General features: G+C 43.2%; 2 protein-coding genes across 7 annotated transcripts in view; one reads left to right on the forward strand and one right to left on the reverse strand.

Moving 5' to 3' along the window:
- Window positions 1–986: 986 nt before the first annotated feature.
- On the forward strand, window positions 987–4,498 carry LOC118287921 (ankyrin repeat and SOCS box protein 12-like). Its single transcript, XM_035613565.2, has 3 exons — window positions 987–1,115; window positions 2,476–3,243; window positions 4,179–4,498. The coding sequence occupies exons 2-3, from the start codon at window positions 2,481–2,483 to the stop codon at window positions 4,328–4,330; spliced, it is 915 nt and encodes a 304-aa protein (XP_035469458.1). The 5' UTR covers window positions 987–1,115; window positions 2,476–2,480; the 3' UTR covers window positions 4,331–4,498.
- Window positions 4,499–5,198: 700 nt separating this feature from the next.
- Window positions 5,199–23,165, reverse strand: part of slc39a11 (solute carrier family 39, member 11) — a 109,154-nt gene continuing 91,187 nt past the window's right edge. For 5 of the 6 annotated variants that reach the window (XM_035613517.2, XM_035613520.2, XM_035613519.2 and 2 more), the window contains 5 exons: window positions 15,292–15,459; window positions 8,095–8,164; window positions 6,466–6,564; window positions 6,194–6,352; window positions 5,199–6,074 (listed from right to left, as the gene is read on the reverse strand). In XM_035613517.2, coding sequence (XP_035469410.1) covers window positions 5,996–6,074; window positions 6,194–6,352; window positions 6,466–6,564; window positions 8,095–8,164; window positions 15,292–15,459 — 575 coding nt within the window. In that variant the 3' untranslated portion in view covers window positions 5,199–5,995. Of the gene's footprint in view, window positions 6,075–6,193; window positions 6,353–6,465; window positions 6,565–8,094; window positions 8,165–13,095; window positions 14,051–15,291; window positions 15,460–23,165 lie in introns of those variants that run through there. The other variant, XM_035613521.2, reaches the window with a different exon arrangement.

Consider the following 23,165-nt stretch of genomic DNA (forward strand, 5'->3'; position numbering starts at 1 on the left):
GGCCCTCAATAGAAACAGTCAGATTCACTCAGACAGGTTGCAGTGAAGGGTCCCCACTGAAAAAAAACCCCTCTCATTAAAGTGTAGTCTTTGTTGCTTGGGTGCAAATGGTTGCTTTTCCCTTTTTAATATGTTTTTAAGAATTTAGAGGGATGGGTATCTTGTTCTGGGTTGCCGGAACCTTTTAGGTTCTTTCTTCTGTGTTGTGTCCACAGCCCGTCCAGTCCAGGCACCAACAACCGAGAACTCACCAGCAGCCAAACAAAGGCTCGGTGACGCACAAGCAGAAGAAACAGAGCTGGCTTTTCAAAGAGAGGATGCCATGTGGGTTGCCCGGTGAGGGAACAGATAGAGTCGAAGGCAAGTGATAAGGCACATAGCCGAGAGCCGTCAGTGCCGTTGCCATGGATATGGCCGTATTTTTCTTTTATGAAACAACTTTTCCCCACACACGAGCACGAAAGTTCTGCAGGCGAAGCTTGGGCATTTAAAACATGTGACATGGGTCATGCACCAGATGCTTATAATTTCATATTTTATGTTTGTTTTGTCTGGGCTTTAGGGTCAGACTAAAGTCTGACATAACATAAAAGTGTCTTTGGAAAATGTCTTTCAAAATAGCACCTTTAAAATGTTTAATCTGTGTAATCAAAAATTCAAAATTAACATTTTGTATGAAGATGCTGAAAGAATAATCATGATTTAAAATTTAGATTTTTGGTTGATTTATATACTTAACATGCTTTATTAATTAGACTATTATTATTTTTTTTAATACTCAACACTTTGGGGCTTCGTGCGTTTATAATGTTTAAAGTCATATTTTTGAATTGGATATTTTAGTCAATTTCTAATAACTTTTTTATTGAAAGACTGACTAATTCGTTTATGATGAGCTAAAAAGGTTTTTCCTGTTGCAGTGGCGCCGGGCGTGTTGTTGTTTCCCCTATGAACACAAGAGGGCAGCACTGCGACATGAAACAGAACGTTGTCCACAACACAAACACGACGACGACGACGAGGAAGAAGAAGAAGAAGAAGAAGAAGAAGAAGAAGAAGGAGAAGAAGGAAACGGGAAGATGAAGAAGGCAGCGGCTGGCGGAGGCTCGTCGTAGGTAAGCTACGATCGAACGAAGAGAAACTGAGCACAACAGCTCCTTCGTGTTGCCATAACTCATTCAAAAGCGATGAAATGCGAGGTTTGCGAAGCGAAATGAGCGTTTGGAGATCGAGCCGGATGTCAAATGGGATCGTTTTCGCTGAGTGGTGGATAAGTACTTCCTGCTCGGAGCAGTGACGTTATAGTGTTTAATGGAGAGCTACTGTACCACAGAACACTACTGTACTACAGTACACTACTGTACCACAGAACACTACTGTACTACAGTACACTACTGTAATACAGTAGTGTACTGTATCACAGTACACTACTGTACTACAGTACTGTACCACAGAACACTACTGTACTACACTACTGTACCACCGAACACTACTGTACTACAGTACACTACAGTACTACTGTAGTACAGAACACTACTGTATCACAGTACACTACTGTACTACACTACTGTACAACAGTACACTACTGTAATACAGTACACTACTGTACAACAGAACACTACTGTACAACAGTACACTACTGTAGCACAGAACACTACTGTAGTACAGAACACTACTGTACAACAGTACACTACTGTAGCAAAGAACACTACTGTAGTACAGAACACTACTGTATCACAGTACACTACTGTAATACAGTACACTACTGTACTACACTACTGTACCACAGAACACTACTGTACCACAGAACACTACTGTACCACAGAACACTACTGTACTACACTACTGTACAACAGTACACTACTGTAATACAGTACACTACTGTACAACAGAACACTACTGTACAACAGTACACTACTGTAATACAGTACACTACTGTACTACACTACTGTACCACAGAACACTACTGTAGCACAGAACACTACTGTAATACAGTACACTACTGTAATACAGTACACTACTGTACCATGTACTGTGGTACACGACACAGTTCACCTTTAACCAGCCTTCCTTTGCCATTGATCGTTCTTCTGTCGGGAGGCTGTAGAAATTAATATTCTACCTAATCATGAATTTAATTTATGCCGAAGTCTTCAGGACACCTTATTTATGATTAATCAAATATTAGATTGCCGTCATTCGGTTGCGTTCTTCAGCTGACTAACGATCAAACTTTCAATTGTGGAATATTATAATTGGCGGGCGTGTGAAGATGTGCGGGAGATTGTGACAGCTGACAAATCCGAGCTCAGAGTTTTACGTTTACATAGACAACTATGACTGTGATATTCAATTAGCTGTCGGACGATTCCAGCATTGTTCCTGGTACGATTAGAATATTCCTGTGTAAGAAAATGAGGCTGTGGCGACCAGTTATTCGGCGTGTGGTTAATTTTCTGCGTCTTTGCTCCACAGGTTCTATGCTCCGGTTGAGGACCTCCGAAGAAGAAGAGAGGAGCTGCGAGATTTCCCAGCTCCGACAGGCGGTGTTTCAAAACAATGACAGACTCCTCGATGAGATGCTCTGCCAAGAAATCTACAAGAGGGTCATCAACTGCCGGGGCGGCTGGGGCATCGCGGGCACGCCGCTGCACGCCGCCGTGTCCAAGGGTCACCTCAGCTGCCTGCAGGTGCTGCTGGCCCACGGCGCCCTGGTCGACTGTGTGGACGTCAAGGCCCAGACGCCGCTGTTCGCGGCCGTTCGTGGGAAATACCTGGACTGTGTCTTAGCGCTCCTGGGGGCAGGCGCCAGCCCCGACGGCAACTCGTCCAACAACTGCTCCCCTGTGCTCACGGCCGCCCGGGAGGGCGACGCTGGCATACTGATGCAACTGCTCAAGCATGGAGCCGAGGTGAACTCCCGCTCCAAAGTGCTGCTGTGGACGTCCAGCTCCAGGGTGTCGAGCGGCCCGCTGTACCTGGCCGCCGTGTACGGACACATGGAGTGTTTCAAGCTGCTGCTGCTCTACGGCGCCGACCCGGACTACAACTGCACGGACGTGGCGCTCCTGAGCTCCATCAAGCAGCCCAAGACTGTGCTGGAGATGTGCCTCAGGTACGGCTGTGGCGTGGAGTACATCCAGTTTCTCATCGACTTCGGCGCAAACGTCTACCTCCCCACGCTGATCATCGAGAAGTCCACCAAGCAGAACGAGGCCGTGGAGCTGCTTCTGCAGGAAAGAGGTGAAATGTCAATCGGCTTGTGTTTCTTTACAGTGGTGCAGTGTCACCACAGGTTGGCATTTGGCCGGCAGGTTGAATGACTACGTTAAAAAGTTGGAGGCTGTTGCTCACTTCTTGAAGTTAAGCAGTTGCTTGTAATATTGAGAGCAAAATGCAGTTAGATTGATTAATTTTATTGCATAATACCACTTTATGTCACTGGTTCGTCATTTCTGGATAATTTCCACCCAGAAATGACAAAATTTCCATAAATCATGTTCTTGAAAGTTTCCTGGAAAAGATGGCAGGTAAAGTGTAGAGTATAATGTGATACTCCTGCAGTAAATGAATGCTCATTACTGTCAAGTATAACCCACAGTGTTTTTGTTGGTGCACAGCAGGTTAACTGAAGATCAACTATGTTTTAATTTGTCTTCAGGCAAGAATAGAGTGAATAATGAAGATGTATTCACTCTGGTTTAAATCAAAGTTTTCTTTTTAAATTACATATGTATATCAGGGAAAATTCATAAAGCCATTGAGAAAAGGTTGGGAAATGGGAATTTATCTATGAAATGAAGCAGTGCCAAGGTTTTAGCTGTTCATTCGATGTAAATATTTGATCTCCATATTAGAGTGACGTAATGTCACGAAAAAACCAATTTGCGTCGAGATTCTCCCGACGTCACTGTTGTGAGAGAATGGATGAAAATTTGCTTGCACAAATGATCCTGCGGCCAAACTCCAGCGAGTGACTCCGGGTGCGAACGCACCAGAAATTAAGCATGGTCTGTGACTGCTGCAACCACAGCAAGCAGCCACAAAACAACACCAGTGATGAATGTGTGACAGATCATGTGGAATCACAGAAATACAAGAGTCAGTTTTAACGATACGATTCTGCGTCACCCAGGCGATAACCCGTGTTTTTCTTCCCCTTGTCATCTCCGGTGCAGGAAACCCAAAAGCGTTGACTTCACAGTGCCGACTCGCCGTCAGACGACACCTCAAACACATCGACAGGATCCACTGCATCGACCAGCTGGAAATGCCAACAAGTCTCCTGAACTTCCTGCAGTACAAACCTGCCCCAGCCACTGTCCTGTAGCGTAATGAGCCAGACGCCTGTTTTTGTTTTAGCTAAATATTTTGTTTTAAATACAGTTTAAGGATCAGCTTTGTTTCTTTTCTTTTTTTTTTTAAGGACTCCTGTACTGTTTGTGTTCTGTTGTGTGTAAAGACTGATATGTTAACACATTAAATGCGTGTGAGGATGCGTAGTGTGTGTGTGTGTGTGTGTATGTTTTATTCTTAGTGTTTTACCCTGCAGCTGTTTCTTTGTCACATGTTCATCTCAAGTTAGTTTAAGCTGCTTACATAAAAGAAAACTAAAGCTACCCTTGTTCCAGATCTAGGTCAGTTTGTATAAAACTGCTCACAGTAACGTTTTTAGTCTGAAGCCTATGAAAATTCCAAGAATAATGTAAGTTTGCTGTCGTTCTTATATGAGCCACACGTACACGAACCACATGTGTGTAGTAATTACGTAAATGGAGCTTTTGAATGAAACAATAAACGCAAATTTGAATTACAATAAAATATGACTGACTGATCTAGATCTATAAAGTTGCCAGTAAACCTTTTGAGGTAATATTTAATTTTTACTGTCAATGTCCTGGGTTCTTGTTGTCATGCATGTTAGCAGCCTTGTGTGTTGTCTTGTTGTCGAGTGTGTAGGATTTTGGAGAATCTATTGGCAGAAATAGAATACAGTATTCATATTCATATATCCATTACTGTATAATCACCTGGAACTAAGATTTGTTGTTTTGATACCTGAAAAAAGAGCCAGCTGGCTGCTGTCTGCACCATCACCACAAGATGTCACCAAATCCTACACACTGCTCCTTTAAATGTCTGTACAAGAGGCAGATGGATAAAACAAACAGAGCGCTTAAGAAAACATTACTCGGAAGAAAAGTGAGAAGCATTCGGCCGTTTAATTATATAAATACCTCAATCTAATTCAGCATTAACATCAGCATTTAAATATTTAGACGCAGACATGTGATTCTCCAGACTGACCTGTAGATGGCAGGAGACGGTAAAAAGGGCAACAATGTTATGTTTTGAAAGTAGATCATGTCAAGTCTGACATGAGAATGAGTCAGAGGTTCCTCATTAATGTCATATTCATACAGAAACAAATGGTCGGACTTGGAACATGGGGCTGGAATACAACTTCATATTTCCGTTCACCATAATCACACTGTGCCTTGCAGAATGAAATAAGCCAAATCTAAGTTTTCATTCATGGTCCCTGAAATTAAACAAAAAAAATTAATAATAATCAAACACCAGACTTCAAGTATTGCCATTATGGGGAAATATAACACAGGAAGAGGCAAACTAAAAAAATAATGTTGTTTTTCTTTGCTTTAAACAATGTCTCTGAAAAAGTCACACTCAAAAAAAGCAGCATCCTCTCATGAAACATTCACCCGCTCTGCAATTGGTTGCATATTCATTACATATTGATAAAGTCATTCCCAAATGAGATATCTGCCCATACGTGAAAGATAATGGTTCAAGTACAGTCACCCTTGTCTGTTTTTATAAATCAGTTCTGAACGCTTCAAAACAAAACGTATCACAATCAAGTTTCAGAATCAAAACCATCATTTGGTCCCTTTAAAAAAGAAAAAGAAAAGAATCTGAGGTCACTGTCATGACATCATGGGCACTGAGGGTTCTGTTGGTCGTCCCGGTGACCTCAGCCCAGGCCCACGTCCAGTGACATCATCACTACGAAGCCCAGGATGGAGGTCCAGGATGCCAGCTTCCCGTTTCCACTGGTGACACCAAGATGGAGAGAAAAGACCAAAATGGGGAAAAGTATGAGCTGTTGAAAAAGAGAGTGCACACTTGTTGTTTTATACCTCTCCTTCGTTTACCCATCATCCTTTCTCACCTGACTTGAGCTTCTGGTATGATGTCATCCACAACCACGTAGACCATCGCCCCGGCAGCAAACGCCAGCGCGTATGGTAACAGGGGCTCTGCCAGAACGACAGCGACGGCACCAAGCAACCCAGCGATGGGCTCGACCATGCCGCTCAACTGGCCGTACCTGGGGGGGGGGGGGGGGAGATGCCAACCGGCAATTTACATAACATGAATTTAAATGATACAATCAGACTTGTTCATTTATTTATTGTCTCTCTGACGCTGTGGTTTCCCTACCAGAACGCTTTCCACGTCGAGACCCCTGAACCCCGGAGCGGTAGGCTCACTGCCAAGCCTTCTGGGAAATTCTGGATGCCAATGCCGATGGCCAAATTTCTGAGGGAGTCAGGAAAAACAATGAGCAGTCAGACAATTTCTTTTTACATTAAATATTGGCAACTCGTTGAATTTATCAGACCCCTGCCCCTCAGCATGCACTGGGGGGGGGGGGGGTCTGTAGCTGAGCGTGAAGCGGTCAATGCGGACAAGGCTCTCCACCTCTCGCTGCAGTACCAGAATATAACCACCAGGTGTCAGAAGCACACCACACAGCACTGGACAGAGGCTCTGTCCAGCTACCACTTGTTTGGATCCAACTACAATTATGGGCACAGATGTAATCCTGCCTGTATTCATCCCTTAATTCTAAACATGCTCAACCTTAATCCCAAACCGTCTTCAATCTGGTACTATAGGCGCCAATTTAACGAGCATCCTAGAGGATGACGCCAGCTCACCTTGGTGATCCCATGACTTCTCCTCCTGCACCGATAAGGTGACTTTTTAGTTTTTTTTGCGGAAATGTCACAGCGATGTTTGGATGGACAGATATTCTACAGATATTAATGAGAGCCCAGTGGATGTATCCAGATGACTTTGGTGACCGTTAACTCATCATCAGATGGATATGAATGTGAAAATGTATGAAAAAAGTTCATATAGGCTATAAAATATATATATACGTTGTGTGAACTTAATTCTTTGTTTGACTTAATAAGAGCAACAGAGAGCAACGGATTAAAATTCATGCCTGCAGCAAGCAACAGGAGCACCTGGGAGTGGGAGATAAGATAAAATAATATAAGATAAGTTAAGATAAGATAAGTAAAGATAAGATATTCCTTTATTCAACCCCCCAACAGAAAAATGTGGTTGTTGACAGCAGCAAAGTTGATAGCAGAAAATCTATGAAATCATCTATATTAAAAATTACAAAGCTATATGGATGCTATGTTTCCTTGTATGCCTCCTTTTCCTCCTTTCAGGAGGCAGGAGATAAGTGACAGTTTTGCCTTATGTTTCCCATTTCTTCAAGACATAATCATGTTGACTTTGATTCTCTTGAATGGCCCCACAGAGAGAGACCGGTCATGGACCGGGTGGGTTGTAAATAAAATGGGATGAGGCCAGAGCTTGGCCAGTAACCAGCAGACATTTCCTGCCTAACAACTGCCGTTGCTCTCCGCAATACCACAGTATGACCACCTGGTGTCAGCAGCACACAGCAACGTTTTGAAACCCATTATCATGCGCTTTCCATTGGGGTAATACTCCTAATCCCAGCCATATAGAATCTTATTTTAAAACCGAACATTTCAACTTCACCCTGACATTTATCTTATCTTAAGACTAATTCTTCAAAATTACAATAACAATAGCTAAAGGTTTGTAAAACACATCCCAGTGCGTCTGAACACAAGATCCCAGGATTCAGTTTTGTTTGCAGCTGCCATGTCGTCCAGATTGTCTGCTGTTTTTCAATGGTCAGCAGCATGTGCCATCATGGATTATCCACTAAACTCTTTACTTGCCAGAGTAGAAAAATTGCAATGTATTGTCTGTATGTAACTTTGATACCAGTCTTACCTGGCACTCTCAAACGTTGCAGATGGAGTCTTTCCAATAGCTCCAAACCCAACTCCCACGGCCAAGCCCTCTGCAGATAAAAAAAATAAAATCAAACACAGAAAACAGACCCATAACTTTTGTCTGTTTGAAGCAGACTATAACATATGCAAAACAAAACTTAAAGAAAGAGGAAGGGGAAAATGCTGGTAAAGAAAAGAAAGGAGAAAATTGGAGCACAGAGGATATCAAGAGGTAATGCAGACGACTGAAAAAATAGTATACACCTATTGTTTATGATATTTCAGATGGAACACTGATCTACTTCCAGCAACAGTCCATAGGGATTTCTGGCTCAAGGTATACACTGTAATCTTTATATTGGTCTTATTGTACCTCCTGTGGTCAGGATGTCTACTGATGAAAGCTACTACCTAAGTTTAATCCCCATAGATATATCTGCAGAGGCAGAGCTTGCCGAGTGTCTGCGATATTTGCTGAGCTACTGATCCGTCAGTGAATAAATACAAAAAAATAAAAATCCTTTTCTCCTTTTTTACTTTGGTGTGTTGGAGATTCCACAGATGTATACGTTACTTTTGCCACTCATACAACTGAAAACTACTACAGAGTACAGGAGAGCTGCTCTGGTACCCGTTCTCCACCACGGTGGAACCGGCTCGCTTCCAGCTGTCACACTTCATTTTGAACCTTTTGAAGCATTTCCACCAATTAAAAATTGGGTTGGGAACCTGATGAGTCAGTTTCTAAGCTGGAACAAAAGAATGAAGCAGGTTTTCGATAACAAATCATGACGACACCGGTGGCCGTGTCATATTCCACCAGTTGGAGAGAGAGGATGAAGAAGGAACTGTGAGAAATGATCGAAACCAAAGAAAGAGCTCTCAATGGAAGCCCAGCAAATACTGTGTCTGTGATAGCCGTACAAACACTTGCAGGTAACAGATGTGCTCCACAGTCCTGCTGCAACGGGTCAGTTAACTTTTGTTGTGCAAAATGTGTTTTTCACTGGTAGAAATCGCGGGCTGCTTCACTGGGCACGACACCGTTCCAAGAACTCTGAACAGAAGTAGTTCAAGAAAGGAGTTTAATTCGACGGGAGAGGGTTATACGAGAGGTTTTTGTAAAGTTGTGATCGCTGTACGGAGCTCATCTCCGCTCCCTCCGTTTACATGCTCTACACACCCCGAGCAGCGTCACTCTCCTCCGGTATCCCGTCCGTCTCATTCGCCATGCCTGTCATGCACACTTAAAGTAAACACTGTGCAAACTGGAATTGAAAAGGTCATAGTGTGTAGCTGCGTGTTTGAGTAAGGACGCACTCTGTGTGCGCGTGTGTGTGTGCGTGCGCGCGTGTGTGTGTGTGTGTGTTTGTGTTTGTGCAGTCACATCCTCAGGCTGCTTTGCATTTCAATCTAAAGGAGGAGAGGAACGGAATCACAGCCACTTCCGAGCGCTGACAGGCGTCACGTCAGGTCATGCCATTAGCACTGAGGTTATTGCCGTGCTGAAAGATGCAAATTTCCTGATTCCTTCTGTCCCCACAGCCACCGTTAGAAACAAGACAGCAGCGGGCGTCAGGGGCTTGAGTGGTCCGGGCACCAGCCTTTGGAATCACATGCAACCCCACTGATCAAATCCACAGGAAAACTCAAAGGCACTTTCTTACCCAAGAGCTTAGTCTGATTTTCTATGAAAAGTCTATGAGAAAATGACTGACGTATAACGTCAGTAAACATTTCCCTGAGGAGTTTAAGGTCTCAATTTCTAGTTTCAAGTCTTCTTTAATACAGCATGATGTTCATTTTGTAAATTGAGGCCTCATTTAGAGTAAAATAGACATGGTTTACATTGAAGGCAGCGGATACAGTGTGATTTACAGCTAGCACCGTAAAATAAGTGCATGGTTGCGGGTGCAGGTGGACGAGCTCTCAGCCAGGCCCAACCCCTCCGCTCCTCCAAACATGGTTCCGTGTGGTTTCAAAAAACCAAGGTGGCAAAATGCTGATCTCAAGGCTTCAATAGGGCAGTTCACAAGCTCACAGTGTGGTTGCCATTTGGATGAGACATGAAATGTTGGCGCAGATCTGGACTAAAGGGCGGAACCAAGTTTCTTTGGGGGGGTCTTTTTGACATGGCGAGATAGAGCATTTTCGGACATCTTCACCGATTTCTCCAGCAATCATGCACGGAAACCAATGCTTTTCAGATATACTGTTGATACTTTTATATTAATACCTGGAAGAAAAAGAAATGTGTGTGAGGGAATACGAGAAACGATTCTCATTTGTCTCAGCCAGTGGGAGGGGGTTGTGTCGTTGTCTGGGTCTGATTGGCAGCGGTTGATAGGCTGAGCTCTGCAAGTAGCCTGGCACGGATAGTGCACTGCTGGTGGCTGTAAAGCGCAAAGAGCCCACCAACATCAAAAACCCACCGAAGTGACATTTGCAGGTACGTTAACCTGGTTTTTGATGCAGGGGGGGGTTACTCATTACACGTACTGCATAGATATATGGAGGCTTTAGTCTGGGTGGGTTCTGAAAGTCTGTTGTGCAGCAGCTGCCGTCTGGCTCGGTGGGACCCCTCGGCCTCTGTGCAGTTTGATTGACTGTACGGAAACGAGGGCTCCATCTGTGCAGGCGGAGAGCTAACGGTCCGTATTGACGCAAATGAAACGTCCTCCCTTTGGGATTGTGAGTCTTTTTCGCGGCGTTCGTCCAGCGTACCACAACCCTCTCTCTCTCTCTCTCTCTCTCTGTCTCACTCACAGCAACTTTGCCGCCTACATTCAGCTAGACAGCCTCAAACCACGAACGAGCGGCGAAGCTAAAAACAGAGCGAGGAGAGAATGAGAGAAGTCAGGAGAAGAGAGGATGAAAGAGAGAAAGCACAGAGACCAGCGTCCTGGTGTCCCTGCAGCAGCTGCAGGCTCCTGGAGCCCGGGGGCCACTTCATCATAATCGAACGGCTGTCGTTACGTCTGATAACAATGCGCGCCGCTTCTAATAAACGGCCCAACAGCCCATTACAGGCGAACATGTGGCAACATGACGGACACAAGCACCCTTCAGTTACACTGCAGGTCCCGGTTACAATCCATCTCAAGCCTCCAGGACTGTCTGGAACGCCACGGGGCCAGTAGGAATTATCTGCGCTGAAACGGCTTCGGCCGAGCATGAATAAAACATGAGCTCAGAGACCGAGTTCTAGTGTTTGGAGTTTGGCACAACTAGAGCAAAGCCAGGGGCAGACGGGAAGTTGGTTTTTTTTATGTAACTGAACCAAAACTGATTTAAAGACACGAGGGCACAACAATGGATGTTCAAAATATGCCAAGAAAATGATATCCCATACTAAGATAGTGACTGTGGTCGTCCTTTTAACTTCACAACTGATGGAAAATATCTGCCCTTCTGCATTAAGAGTAAGGATGTTCTTCATACAGCTGGAAATGTGAGCTGGGGGTTTGGGGAGCGTTTTGCAAGTCCACCGAGGTGCAGGTCTTTCTTCCAAAAGCAGAGCTGAGAGCTTGCGCAGTGTGTCTCCGCTGGAAGCGCGTGGCCATTGTATGAATATCTGACATACTGTTACATTATTGAACAAAACCAAACCTTTGCCGTGGTGGCTTCAGTTGGGGCACTCCTGACAGAAGTGACGGGAAAGTTGACGGGGGCAGCGGTGGTGGAAACAGGTATCAGTGTCTGCTGCGACAGCCGTGGCACTCGTCAACGTCCAAAAAAACCCCAGAATTCTCTCTTTTCTTTTTGGTCTGTTTCAGACCCTTTATCGCACTATATTGTTTTATGTTACAATATGACAATGACATTGTTGGTACACGAGTGCGATCACATGGATGGTTCCACGTGGAAACATCGCACCAACCGCGACTTCTCGTGTGGCGCCACCATGAGGTCGACCTTTGTGGTATTGTGGGGAAACATCTGGCAGCAACGTACTCAGACGCATATTAGTCTGGGGCCCTGCGAAAATGTCAACAAAAATGATTCCACGATGTCCGTGAACGAGTGTTGCCGTTTTTGTGGCAGAAATGTCAAAATGTCGGGTACTTTCAGTCAAATGCTCGTTCATCAGCGGCGGCCTTGGTTGTCTACAATAGTCCCTTCTCTCCGCGACATTGGTATAAACCCCGACCATTATCACAAAATCTGTTGGTGAAAGGACTGGCAAGATTTCTGCCGGAGGGAAATCACTACCCAGCCGAGGGGATCCAGACCGTAGTCTGGCAGAGCAAATGAAATAGGCTATTTTCAGCACTTATTGTTATTTATTTTCCCCAATTCAAGCATCCTTGGATCAACCCGTCATCGTTCACGATGCCCTGGTCTGCACAAGGCCTTGTTGTGTGTAGCAGAGATGTTAATATGTTTCCTCCCACAACTATGAATCCAGCCTGGAATGGGGGGACACTGTACATGCAGAGTAGTTCTGGATGGTCTGGATGACCTTTTTCTCTTTGATGAAAACTTTCCCCATCCACATTGAGTAACCGGTCACTAATGTGTTTGATGAATAGGACAAACGATGTGAAGAAGATGCTGTGACCTTCACCGTGACCAGATTGCGATCAAACACTAAGTAAGAACGGTAGACAAGGGTCTTTGTTTCTCTTGTGGAATGAGGAGAAATGAGGGATGTTTTATGTTGTCATCTGTTTAAGTGTAGTTTATAATCAGTTTTTTCTTTTTCACTCCCTAAAGGAAACTGGCTGGTTTTGGGCAACAGTGTGTGTGTGTTTGCGTGCGTGTGCGTGCATGTATACCTTTGTGTGCTTGCAAGTGCGCAGTGGCTGGTGCTATCCAATTCCTGCTTAATGTTCTATGCTCTTTTGAGCGTGTGTGACGACAGTGCGGCTGACAGCCCACTGTCGCAGCAGCCACTCATGTCCATCGCACTTCTCCTTTAATCTCGTCTCCTCAGCCTCTCTCAGCAACCTCCACATTCTTCTTTCTCTCTCGCTGCAGAACTGAGGTTTTGTGTTGCATTTTCTTACAAACTTTATTTCTACTTTTCACAACTGTTTTGCAGAGAGATGTTTCATTTGACCACATGAAAGTGTCCTCTCACGGCTTTTTGTGCTGCACTTCAGAGCCCGTCCTCCAACTCATACCATGGAACGGCGTATTACGACATATGTGGTCATCTTAAAGACCGCAGAACGGTCCTGATGGAAAAATCTGTTATAAAAATTCAATGACTTTGCATAACACCAAAAAAAAACAGTTTTACAATTGAAGTCTCCATATTTCCTATTGGAATTAGTGGGAAAGTGCTGATGGATATACAGAATTTATTATGTGAGCTCAAAGTACCCCCATGACCTGCAAATGTTATTTCTCACAGTTTTTTTCTTTTTCCTTTTTCTTCTTCAGTTTGGGTTAGGGCGGACTAATAAATAATAATGTCTCCCTATTTACTATCTATCTATTTATATGCAGTCAGTTACTTCCTTGATGAGTCCTTTTTTTTTAAATAAAATGTCAGAACAGAATGAGTCCAAGGCGCAGCCTGAATATAAAAATGGAGGTAGTCACCGGGCCCAGAAAAATGATGCTAATGTGGAAGCGCCTGAAGCATCGGGAGCATGGATACAGAATGATTGACAGCTAGTACCGCCCAATCGGTGCATGGTTGCAGGTGTAGGTGGGGGCGCACAGTGGAAGAGCTCTCAGTCAGTAACTGTCAATAACCTCGCTCCATCCATCACACTAACAAGGATCAGCCCAAATGCTGGTGAGAAAGGGCCGGCCATCAATCTCCTGCACAGTTTGACGGACCGTCACCCAACGCGTGGCGCCGCTCTGTCTCCGCAGTGTCGCGGTGCGCCGAGAGCCTCTTTGATGAACTGCAGGTGTCGCCACCCTGTTTGCGTTGTTCAAGGGGAAAGAGCGACGCACGGACAGCGGCAGGGTGACGGCTCCCATTCCCACCGGCGAAGCTAGCAGTCAAAAAGAATAAATGCACAAGCTAATCAGTAAAAATTATATATATATTAAAATATATAAGAAAAGAAAGAACCTCTTCACTCTAGTTCGATTTTCCCATCTTTGAGGATGTTCCATGGAGAGTACAAGCACACGTATCGATACTTCTCTATGGATAATATGTACAGTATAATGATGATCTGTAGCACAGGTGGACACTGACCTTGGAGGTTTTGTAATAATAAAGTCTCAACGTGTTGAGATTTTAATGCTCACCTCGACCTCTTTTCAACTAAACGAGTCTGTTTAGACTTTCTTAAAAGCCAAATGGAATTTTTTACAAGGTGACGTTGTTTTTAAATAAGTTTTTTTTCTGCTCCTTCCAAGCAGCTAATCCATCACAGGTAAATGTGTGGTTCAATTTATTAGATCTTTTTTTTATCCCTGAGACACTCGGCCAATCTTAGGTGTGAACACGTGTGAGAACTATAAGGTGTAAGGTGTACTCATCAAACTGGCCTTTCTCATTAAATTCCACATCTCATGGAGCACTACCTGGTAACACATCTAATCTCCCCCCGACACGCTGCACATGCCACCTAATTCTCTTTTTATCCACACTTCCTGGAGCAAATCATCATTCCACACAAATGAACAAATGGAAATCAATCAAGTCTGACTCAGAAAATCAAACAAGCAAATAGAACTACAGTCTCTCATTAATTATGATGGCCACAGATTGACGGGGGGAAAAAATCAATAGTTTTCGATAACCCCATTGCTCTGCTCTCTTAATGCATTCTGTGTTTCCATATTTGATCAAACTGTCAAAAGAATGGGGAGAAAAAGTGTAGGGAAGTCGATGTAAGTCAGACTTCATCATTTGCACATTTGCAATCTTGTTCCTGTTTCGGTGTGCGGGAAAGTTGACACAATCAGAACATATATGTTTAAGTCCATGAGTCCAATGTCCAATGAGGAAAGGAGCAGTTAAAAGCGAATGTGGAATGCTGTTAATGGTGCCAAGTTGTCAGAATGAAAATAAATACAAGTTAAAGACACAGGCTCAAGAGAGAATACCAACATCAGTGCATATGGAAACATTCGAGGCAACTTGCGCTTTCTATTTCAACCTTCCTCCATTTTAAGATAAAAGTCAATCTTTACACTTTACAAAAGGAGAAACATCTGATCTGATTTAGTGGTGACAATGGAACCTTCTGACACCATACACAAACCCATGGCTCGTGCTCACCTGGGATGTTGTGGATGGTGATGGCGAGGATGAGAAGAACAACGCGGCGCCAGCTGTTTCCCGACTTCCCCGCGCCATCCTGTTGTTTACTTCCTCCCTCCGGTCCATCTGAGCTGCCAGGATGCTGTCCTCTCCTTCTCTGGTGAACATCTCCGTTCTCCATTTTATCTGTGCGACGGAGGAGAATAATGTTGAAGGCAAAATAACGAGGAGAAAAAATTGCGCAACACTCGCACACAGACAAAATGCACATCGATTTTCTGGCGGCAGAGGGTTCATTCGAATTTGCTTGTCTCTAGATGCAATTATAAAGGAATGGAGAGGGGGGGGCGTGGAGTTTTTCTAACTTTTCTCCAACAGACAACCTGACAATCAACAACTACTGTACTACTGTGAGGTGTGCCAAGGTGTGGAAGTGTGTGTCTCGCCATTAGTATTCAGCTTCTCTCCCCGGCCTTCACTTTTCATTTTCCACCCTTTATCTGGTGCCAGGGCCAGCCAGCGTCTCCTCCGCATTCAGCTCTATTCCTCCACAGGGTTTGGAGTTTAGCTTCACTCCTGCGTTACCGTTTGCACTTTTCAGTTATCTGCATTTGAATGCATTTGCTTTGGAAGAAATTAAATACATCTATCACCGTCACTGGAGCGTCATTCTTTAATAAAAACAGCTCCAACACGTCACTGGGAGAAAGAACTCGGTCGAGAAACATTCACACTGCACTAGCAACTACTCCTGGTCATAGACAGCGGGGCTCAGCATGACTACACCCCCAACGATGGAAAATTGTTTTTTGCGACGTGGTTGCACAAGGCACAAAACTGTTTTGTTTCTAGCAATTCCGATTGTCGCCATCGTAGCAGTACAACGGGAGGATTGAGTGCCAAAGTTCTCTCCTTTCAGACTGAGGCTGATCATAGCCACAGATTGCTTTGCATAATATTCTTTTTTTAAAGAAAAGTATTCTGCTACTAGACAAAGTCATCTGTGATCATTACTAGCGAAAAACAAACAGCTGAATGCATTTACAAAAGGTTGTTTTACAGGGAGTCCATGGTTGCCCGAGAGCAAATGTGTCAAGAGCTGCTTCCAACGGAGTCAAGACCTCATCAGTCCGGCTCATCAAGTTTGTTCTGTGAAATGCTTATTGGTGGTGATGTTGGCCTGAACATCATTGGGCGACATAAACAAAACCCTCAACTTTGTCAAGTCAAGCATCATCACGGAGACGATTCTGCTCCCGAACACTTGAGTTTCTGTCTTTTTCTAAAAGACAAAAGGTTAATTAACGTCTACGCCGCTTGTGTTTAAGACACGCACGCAAACGCACACGCGCACACACACTCAATTATTTAAATGCAAATGTAATCAATAAATAATAAGTCGAATATTTCCACTGATAACTTCTTAAATAGTTAAAAGCTGAAAACGTCTATAGTCTTCCCAGTGGCACAATGCAGACTCCCGGCGACCTATCCACACTATTGTCTGCTTCCGTTCTCTCTACGGGGAGGAATCCTACCAGCGCTCCGTTTGTCTCGCGCTCCCATTCATTCTCACACACAGGCAGGTGGTAGGTGGCATTAAATCCGTATTATTGGGCCATCAAAGGTCACAAGAGCTGTACTCGTGGTGCTCTGGTTACACCCTCAGCCAGCCGATAATTTTAAAAGGGCAAAAACCAACCGGAGCCCATTGCTCTCAAAGTCCACTTCCCAAACTATTTCCGCAAGGCCCTGCGTACATGAACTGCATCAGCATGCACCACAAGTACAAGTACCCTGATTTATCACTTTACAGCCACAAACACTACACCTGTACACAATACACACAAAGCTGTATATAGGGAACATTTTCACGATGAAATTAACTATAATATTTTAAGGTGTGGAGGCAATATTATAGTTAACTTTACAATGCAATCCAACACAAAACCAATAATAAAAAAAACTAGAATTTTCTCAACAGACCCTGTGATGTCCTTATATGAGATTAAATCACATCGAATGATCAACATAATCCTGGAATACCATCCATCTAAAACCAGAGCTGTTTGATGCTGATTCAATCATAAATATAACCAAAACTTCAATCAGCACCTCTGTGACACAGTTGCAACAAAAAGCAAATCTATCAGTGTCTTTCTTACAGGTAGTAATTATTGCAGGATAGTTGAATTGGATTGATTTGGACCCCTCGTGTCCCTTTTGTCTCCACACCGTATCGTTCAGAAATCATCAGTTCGCAATTAGCCATCCCTGCAAAGTCAGACGGCAGCACCGTAATTTCAATTTCTCTTTGATTGAACGCGTCGCTACACAAGCAGGTACACGCATCAGCAGCAACTAAAATTCAACAGTCCAGTCTAGATATTTGCGCTTCTGAAGCACACTTACTTGTCCGCTTGTATACACAACAGAAGATTGGGCTTAAGCAGTTGAGGAAAATATGTAAAAGCATTTATTTTTCTTCTTCTAAAAATGTCTTGTGGTCAGCGTAGCCCCAGACGAAATGTGCTTGTAGACTGTATTATTGTGTCGAGGATTTTGACAAATTGATTGTGTCAACATTGTGGTCCTTGCTTAGTTTTCAACAACACCACGGTCACATTTATACATTTGACATTAGCCAATTCTAATATTAACATACAACGAAGACATGGGGTTAAATTCCTTGACACCAGCTGCAAATTTGGGGTAGTCAAAGGGAACAGTGTTTTGATATCAGACTGTTGATCCCTAAAGCTGGGCAGACACTGTGCCTTCAACCGTCTGGTCCGTCGTGTGAACTCACTCTACGCGTTTTAATGAAGCAAAGATGGCTGCGCCCTGGACAATGTGGACAAAAAGAGATAATGAACAGTGTTACTTTGGGCAAGAAGTGGACAAAAAAAAATTGCAGACCTGATGTTGTCAGACAAAAATATTTCTCACGCAACATTAAAACACGCTCAATACAGTTTAGCAGCAATGACGGACATGGAACCGTGGACCATGAAGGACAGCCAGATAACTGATTATTAACTGATATCGGGCATCGTGACGCCCCCACCCCAAATATCACGGATACAGGTGCTGCCATCTTTCAATTGTGACATTATTTGGAGCCAGAGTCTGCCCAGTAACGACTGCGGAGCTGTGGTATCGAGCTCCCACATACACTGCACACCCGCCTTACTAATCACGAGTCAATCTCAGCCGTCAGTCGCCACGTCTCATCACGTTTTTATAGCATCGAATAACCAATTTAAACTTCAAAGAAAGATTAACACTTGTACATAGATCAGTGAGATAAGCATTCCAATACTACTGCGATAAACATTTTTATTATCCTGTTCTGGTGTTGTAGCAACGTTGGCAGATGTTGCTCATGTTTTAATGAGCATAAAACCTGAAGTGGTGCTGCTGTGGAAATGAAGAAGAGTCTGTTTCGCTTGCGAAACCTCGCAACTTGTCACAAACGGATGCAGATCGGATGGCACGTCGGGACGAAGTTGAATTTGTTCATGTCTGTTTATTAATATAATGCAAAACTACTGTAATATAATGTATCATGTCTGGAAAAAGAGCAAGCGACGTTTGGTGAACACTCATTATTATTCGTGTGCATGTTAGATGTGAATAGCACAACGATGATTCTGCTGTGTGTGGGAATGCATATGTATGTACTTGCTCAAGTGCATCGCATTGTCACGTGGCTGTGGCAGAGGTTTGAACAAAAAAAAAAACATAATCATTTTTCCAAGCTAATCAGTGACAGATGACACAAACCAAACAGCCCAAACAGTGACATGTTTTTGTGTGAAAATCTTTTTGAGGTTTAATTTTGTCTTCAGTAAAATAAGAATAGATGAAGGACATAAACGTGACCAAGAGAGGATGATGTGAAAAGACAGATCGTAGCTGCACTGATGGATCATCGTGGTTAGTGAGACAGTACGGGGGCACATACAGTAAAACTGACAGGACAACCTGTCAGGTTGAGGTGGTGACGAAACGCTCTCCGGATCTGAATATCAATATATTAGTGATCCGCATCCGGAAGGGAAAAAAAAGTCAATATTGTACTATTCACGGCTGCTAAAGCCGGATCTTTCTTTCTCACCCTCACAAATGCTCATTCGTGGGTAGGTGTGTGTGTGTGTGTGTGCATGTACAGCACATCCACAAATTTCTATTACTGAACTCGACCTTTCACAGAATAGATTTATTTCCTCACTTCTCCTCCTCTGCTTCCTCGTCTGGGCCCGCAAACTCCGTGTCGTGGTCACAGATGGCTGGAACCTGAACAGGTCACAAGCCTCCATCCGGCCAAAATACTGTGTATTTGTCGGCTGTGTAAGCTGCACCGGAAAAGTGTATGTTGGTGGCCTCTAGGATCAGCAAGTTATCATTTTATTGAGGAAAACCATGACTAAATATGTTTGTCGGCAGCCTTTTTTTTCAGATGACTGAGACGAGGCGATGACGATTGTCATTAAATATAACAACCTCAAGGTGCAATGTTTGATGGAAAAGATGTGACTAAAATGGAACAATCAAACAATGACAATATCTGAATGTCGTTTTTTGAATGGCAGAACTGCACACTCACTCACTCTTAAACAACATTAGATGGGGATTGAGTCTCACTGAAATGTAATCATTTTTACGTTTGAACAAGCCTCATAAAAGGAGCAGTGAAGATGAATCAGACCATCCTCTGCCATTAAAACTGCACCAGTTCTCTCTTGACAAAGAGTTTGTCTAGGTACTGGTTCCAAGCATCTTGGAGAACTTGCCACAGTTCTTCTGTGGATTTAGTCGGTCACTCTGCGAATAATCCCAGATTGAGATTAGGGCTCTGTCGGGGCCAGACCCTCTGTTGCAGGGCTCATTGTTCACCTCATCATTGAAGATTATTTTTATGGTGAAAAGGTTGAATTTAGGCTCGTTCAGATGGGATTGCATGTCAGATAAGAATGTAAATATGTTAACTTTTGCACAGCACTGTATGTCATTTTTATCTATTACCTACTGTAATGTGTTATTAATTACCTACATGACCAAAAAGCTTTTAGCTGAGTGACCTAACGTAAAACTAAGGTTGAAGACTCACCTTTACAAGGTGGCCGACACTTAAAAAAGTCTCATCTCTATAATAAGATATTACTTAGGCATTTCAAATTAATGTTATCTATTTTTTCATCTTTTTGTTTTTATAAATAAAAAAAAAATCTGATAAATTTGATTGTGTATTTCTACGAGCTTTTATATCATTTTATAGAAATACAGTATATATTCACTTTAAATGAGATTATCTTTCATAACCTTTCATAGTACCTTGCTAATTACTTGATCGAAATTTGATTCATATTTTCTTTGCAGCTAATTTTTGCACTATTGTTACCTTGTTAGCCACACTTTGTTTTAATTTATCTTCTATTTATCTGCACGAATATTAAACTTGTAAATCCATTTATCCTACAGGGGGTTTCATAATTCAATTACTACTCAGTTTTTTTTCCCACCTGGAAAGGACTTAATTAAATCTTAAATTTCCGTTATTACAGAACTACGTTGTCATTGTCTTTGAAGCGTTCTGCATGGATAAGAAAGCCTTTGTTGCTATGCTGTCGGATCACATGTTAATGCTCACATCCAACCGCACATCCTAAATGAATTTTCCACAGTGTGGGTCAGAAGAACACTACTGCTCAGATGTACAGTAAATATGGTAAACATGATTTGCTCTTGAAGGCAGCCGTCTGGCTGGGATTACCTTATGCACTCAGAATGGAGACTGGAGGTGCACACACTGCAGTTCACACACACACACACACACGCACGCACGCACGCACACACACACACACACACACAGTTCTTATTAGAGCATATTTTTCACTCTCCTCCAAATCCGTACAAGAATAGCCTGTTACTTTGACCGACAGGTGGGTGGAAACTCGTCGCTGGAATGATTAGCATGTGGAAACCATTTCCAATTGTCTCACTGACCTTGGAAAACAAGCATGGAGAATGTAAAACTCAACAATTTATATTAAGAAACGTATTGTTTATTTTACAACTGTTATTTTACTGTTTCACTTTGCCCAAAAGGGTGTGATTGTTTAAATGTAAGAGATTCCATGAGACTTATACTGTAAGTCAAATCAATATATTGGTGTTTGCTTACAATAACCTAATTCTTATACATCACTCTGTTTCTATCATCAATACACTTATGAATGGTCTCTACCTCTTTTCTTTCACTTTACGCATGTATGCACAACAGGTACTGTGGTGAACAGTGGTGCACTGTTAAGGTTAAGGCTGTGGAACGGTCATGGCTTTGTTAAACCACGTGGTGGTAAGTTGTTTGTCACATGATCATCAGCGAAACTGTTTGGGAAAGGGCAGGCGCGTCCAAAAGAAGGAGAAAAAAAGAAGAGCCATTCGTCTATCACAGGTGAACATCAACCAACCTGATAATGTCTAAGCGTTGTCACACAAAAAAAATGCACAAATGCACAGCCAACATTCTCCTGATCTCACAAATGCCGTGAGACTCCAGCTACCTTGCAAGGTAAACCTGGAGGTACACTCAACCAAAAGATGTGGGTTATAAAATGCACTTCCTTAACGCTAGTGGACCTTTGTTATCTTGTTTACAATAATAAACTGTTGTGGAAGATTCACGGTTAAGAGACACGACGTCGACTGTTGGTTTCACATGGAATTCACTGTGTTTGGTCGCACTATACACTATGTCACCTGATTTCCTCCTGTGCTCCCGTCATAAATGGCTACTAGATGTCGCCTAACAGTAAAAGCGTACCCAAAAGGTGTAATCATACAATGTATATAAAAACAGACGTGGTCACCGGGTCCGGAATATGAAGATCATTTGGAAGAGCCTGAAGCCTGTATTCTCTGGAATCACCAGCAGGGGGCGACTCACTGGTTGCAAATAGGAGTCTGTTTCTATAGAAATCTCTGAGAAAATGATGCTCTCACTTGGTTAATTAGGTCAGTAACCATTTTCCTGAGGAGTTTATGCCTCAATCGCTAGTTTCAAGTCTTTTTTCAATACAGCGTAATGTTAATTCAGTAAATTATGGTTCAATTTAGAATGAAATAAACGATAGAGCACCGTATACATTGGAGCTTGGATACAGTGTGATGTCCGTCCACTCGGTGAATGGTTGCAGGTGTAGGTGGGCGCGCAGTGGACGAGCTCTCAGTCAAACCCAACCACAAGGTTGCAAAAACAAACTGAACTCTGGCAGTTCACAAAACCAACGGCTTACTTGACGGTGGGTTGCCACTTGGTCAAGGTAAGCTTTGTACACAGACCACCTATACACTTGGTTTTTAGTCTCCCTAAATATTATCTTTACATACCAAAAAATGAATTAATGAAGGGAAATCGTGTTGATTAGATTATCTGGTCGCAAACATGCTGATACTGAACCTATCAGCAAAATCTTAATTGAAAACATTAATTGTTTCACGCCAACATACCCAATCTTGCAGTCCTTTGTTCATTTGTAGTGATTACTACTTTTTCATGGTTACGTTCATGTACTCAAGCACACGGTTAGGGTTCTAAAAAGACCCTGGGCTGGTTCAATACAGCAAAAAGGTCGGTTGCTGGGTGTTAATCTGCCACCCTGCGGAGCAGTGCGTAGGTGCTCTCTCACACTGCCACATGCCTACCTAACGCACCAGACCTCACACACATCCTTTCACACGGCCTCATATCCCACCTGTTGCCATTCATCACCTCGCATCCTCATTAGCGGCAGCCGTTGAGACGTCAAACAACAAACAGCGTTAACAGTTACTGATTTTTTGCTATCAATGCACAGTTACAAGCAGGTCCTGCATCGTTCGCGCCC

Source organism: Scophthalmus maximus, chromosome 16 (genome assembly GCF_022379125.1).
Source record: "Scophthalmus maximus strain ysfricsl-2021 chromosome 16, ASM2237912v1, whole genome shotgun sequence".
Lineage (NCBI taxonomy): Eukaryota > Metazoa > Chordata > Actinopteri > Pleuronectiformes > Scophthalmidae > Scophthalmus > Scophthalmus maximus.

Bases quoted from the DNA above. Each gene is read 5' to 3' on its own strand.
- LOC118287921 (XM_035613565.2), top strand. From the start codon at position 2,481: ATGCTCCGGTTGAGGACCTCCGAAGAAGAAGAGAGGAGCTGCGAGATT. The intron at 3,244-4,178 runs GTGAAATGTCAA...TCTCCGGTGCAG, and splicing joins GCTGCTTCTGCAGGAAAGAG to GAAACCCAAAAGCGTTGACT.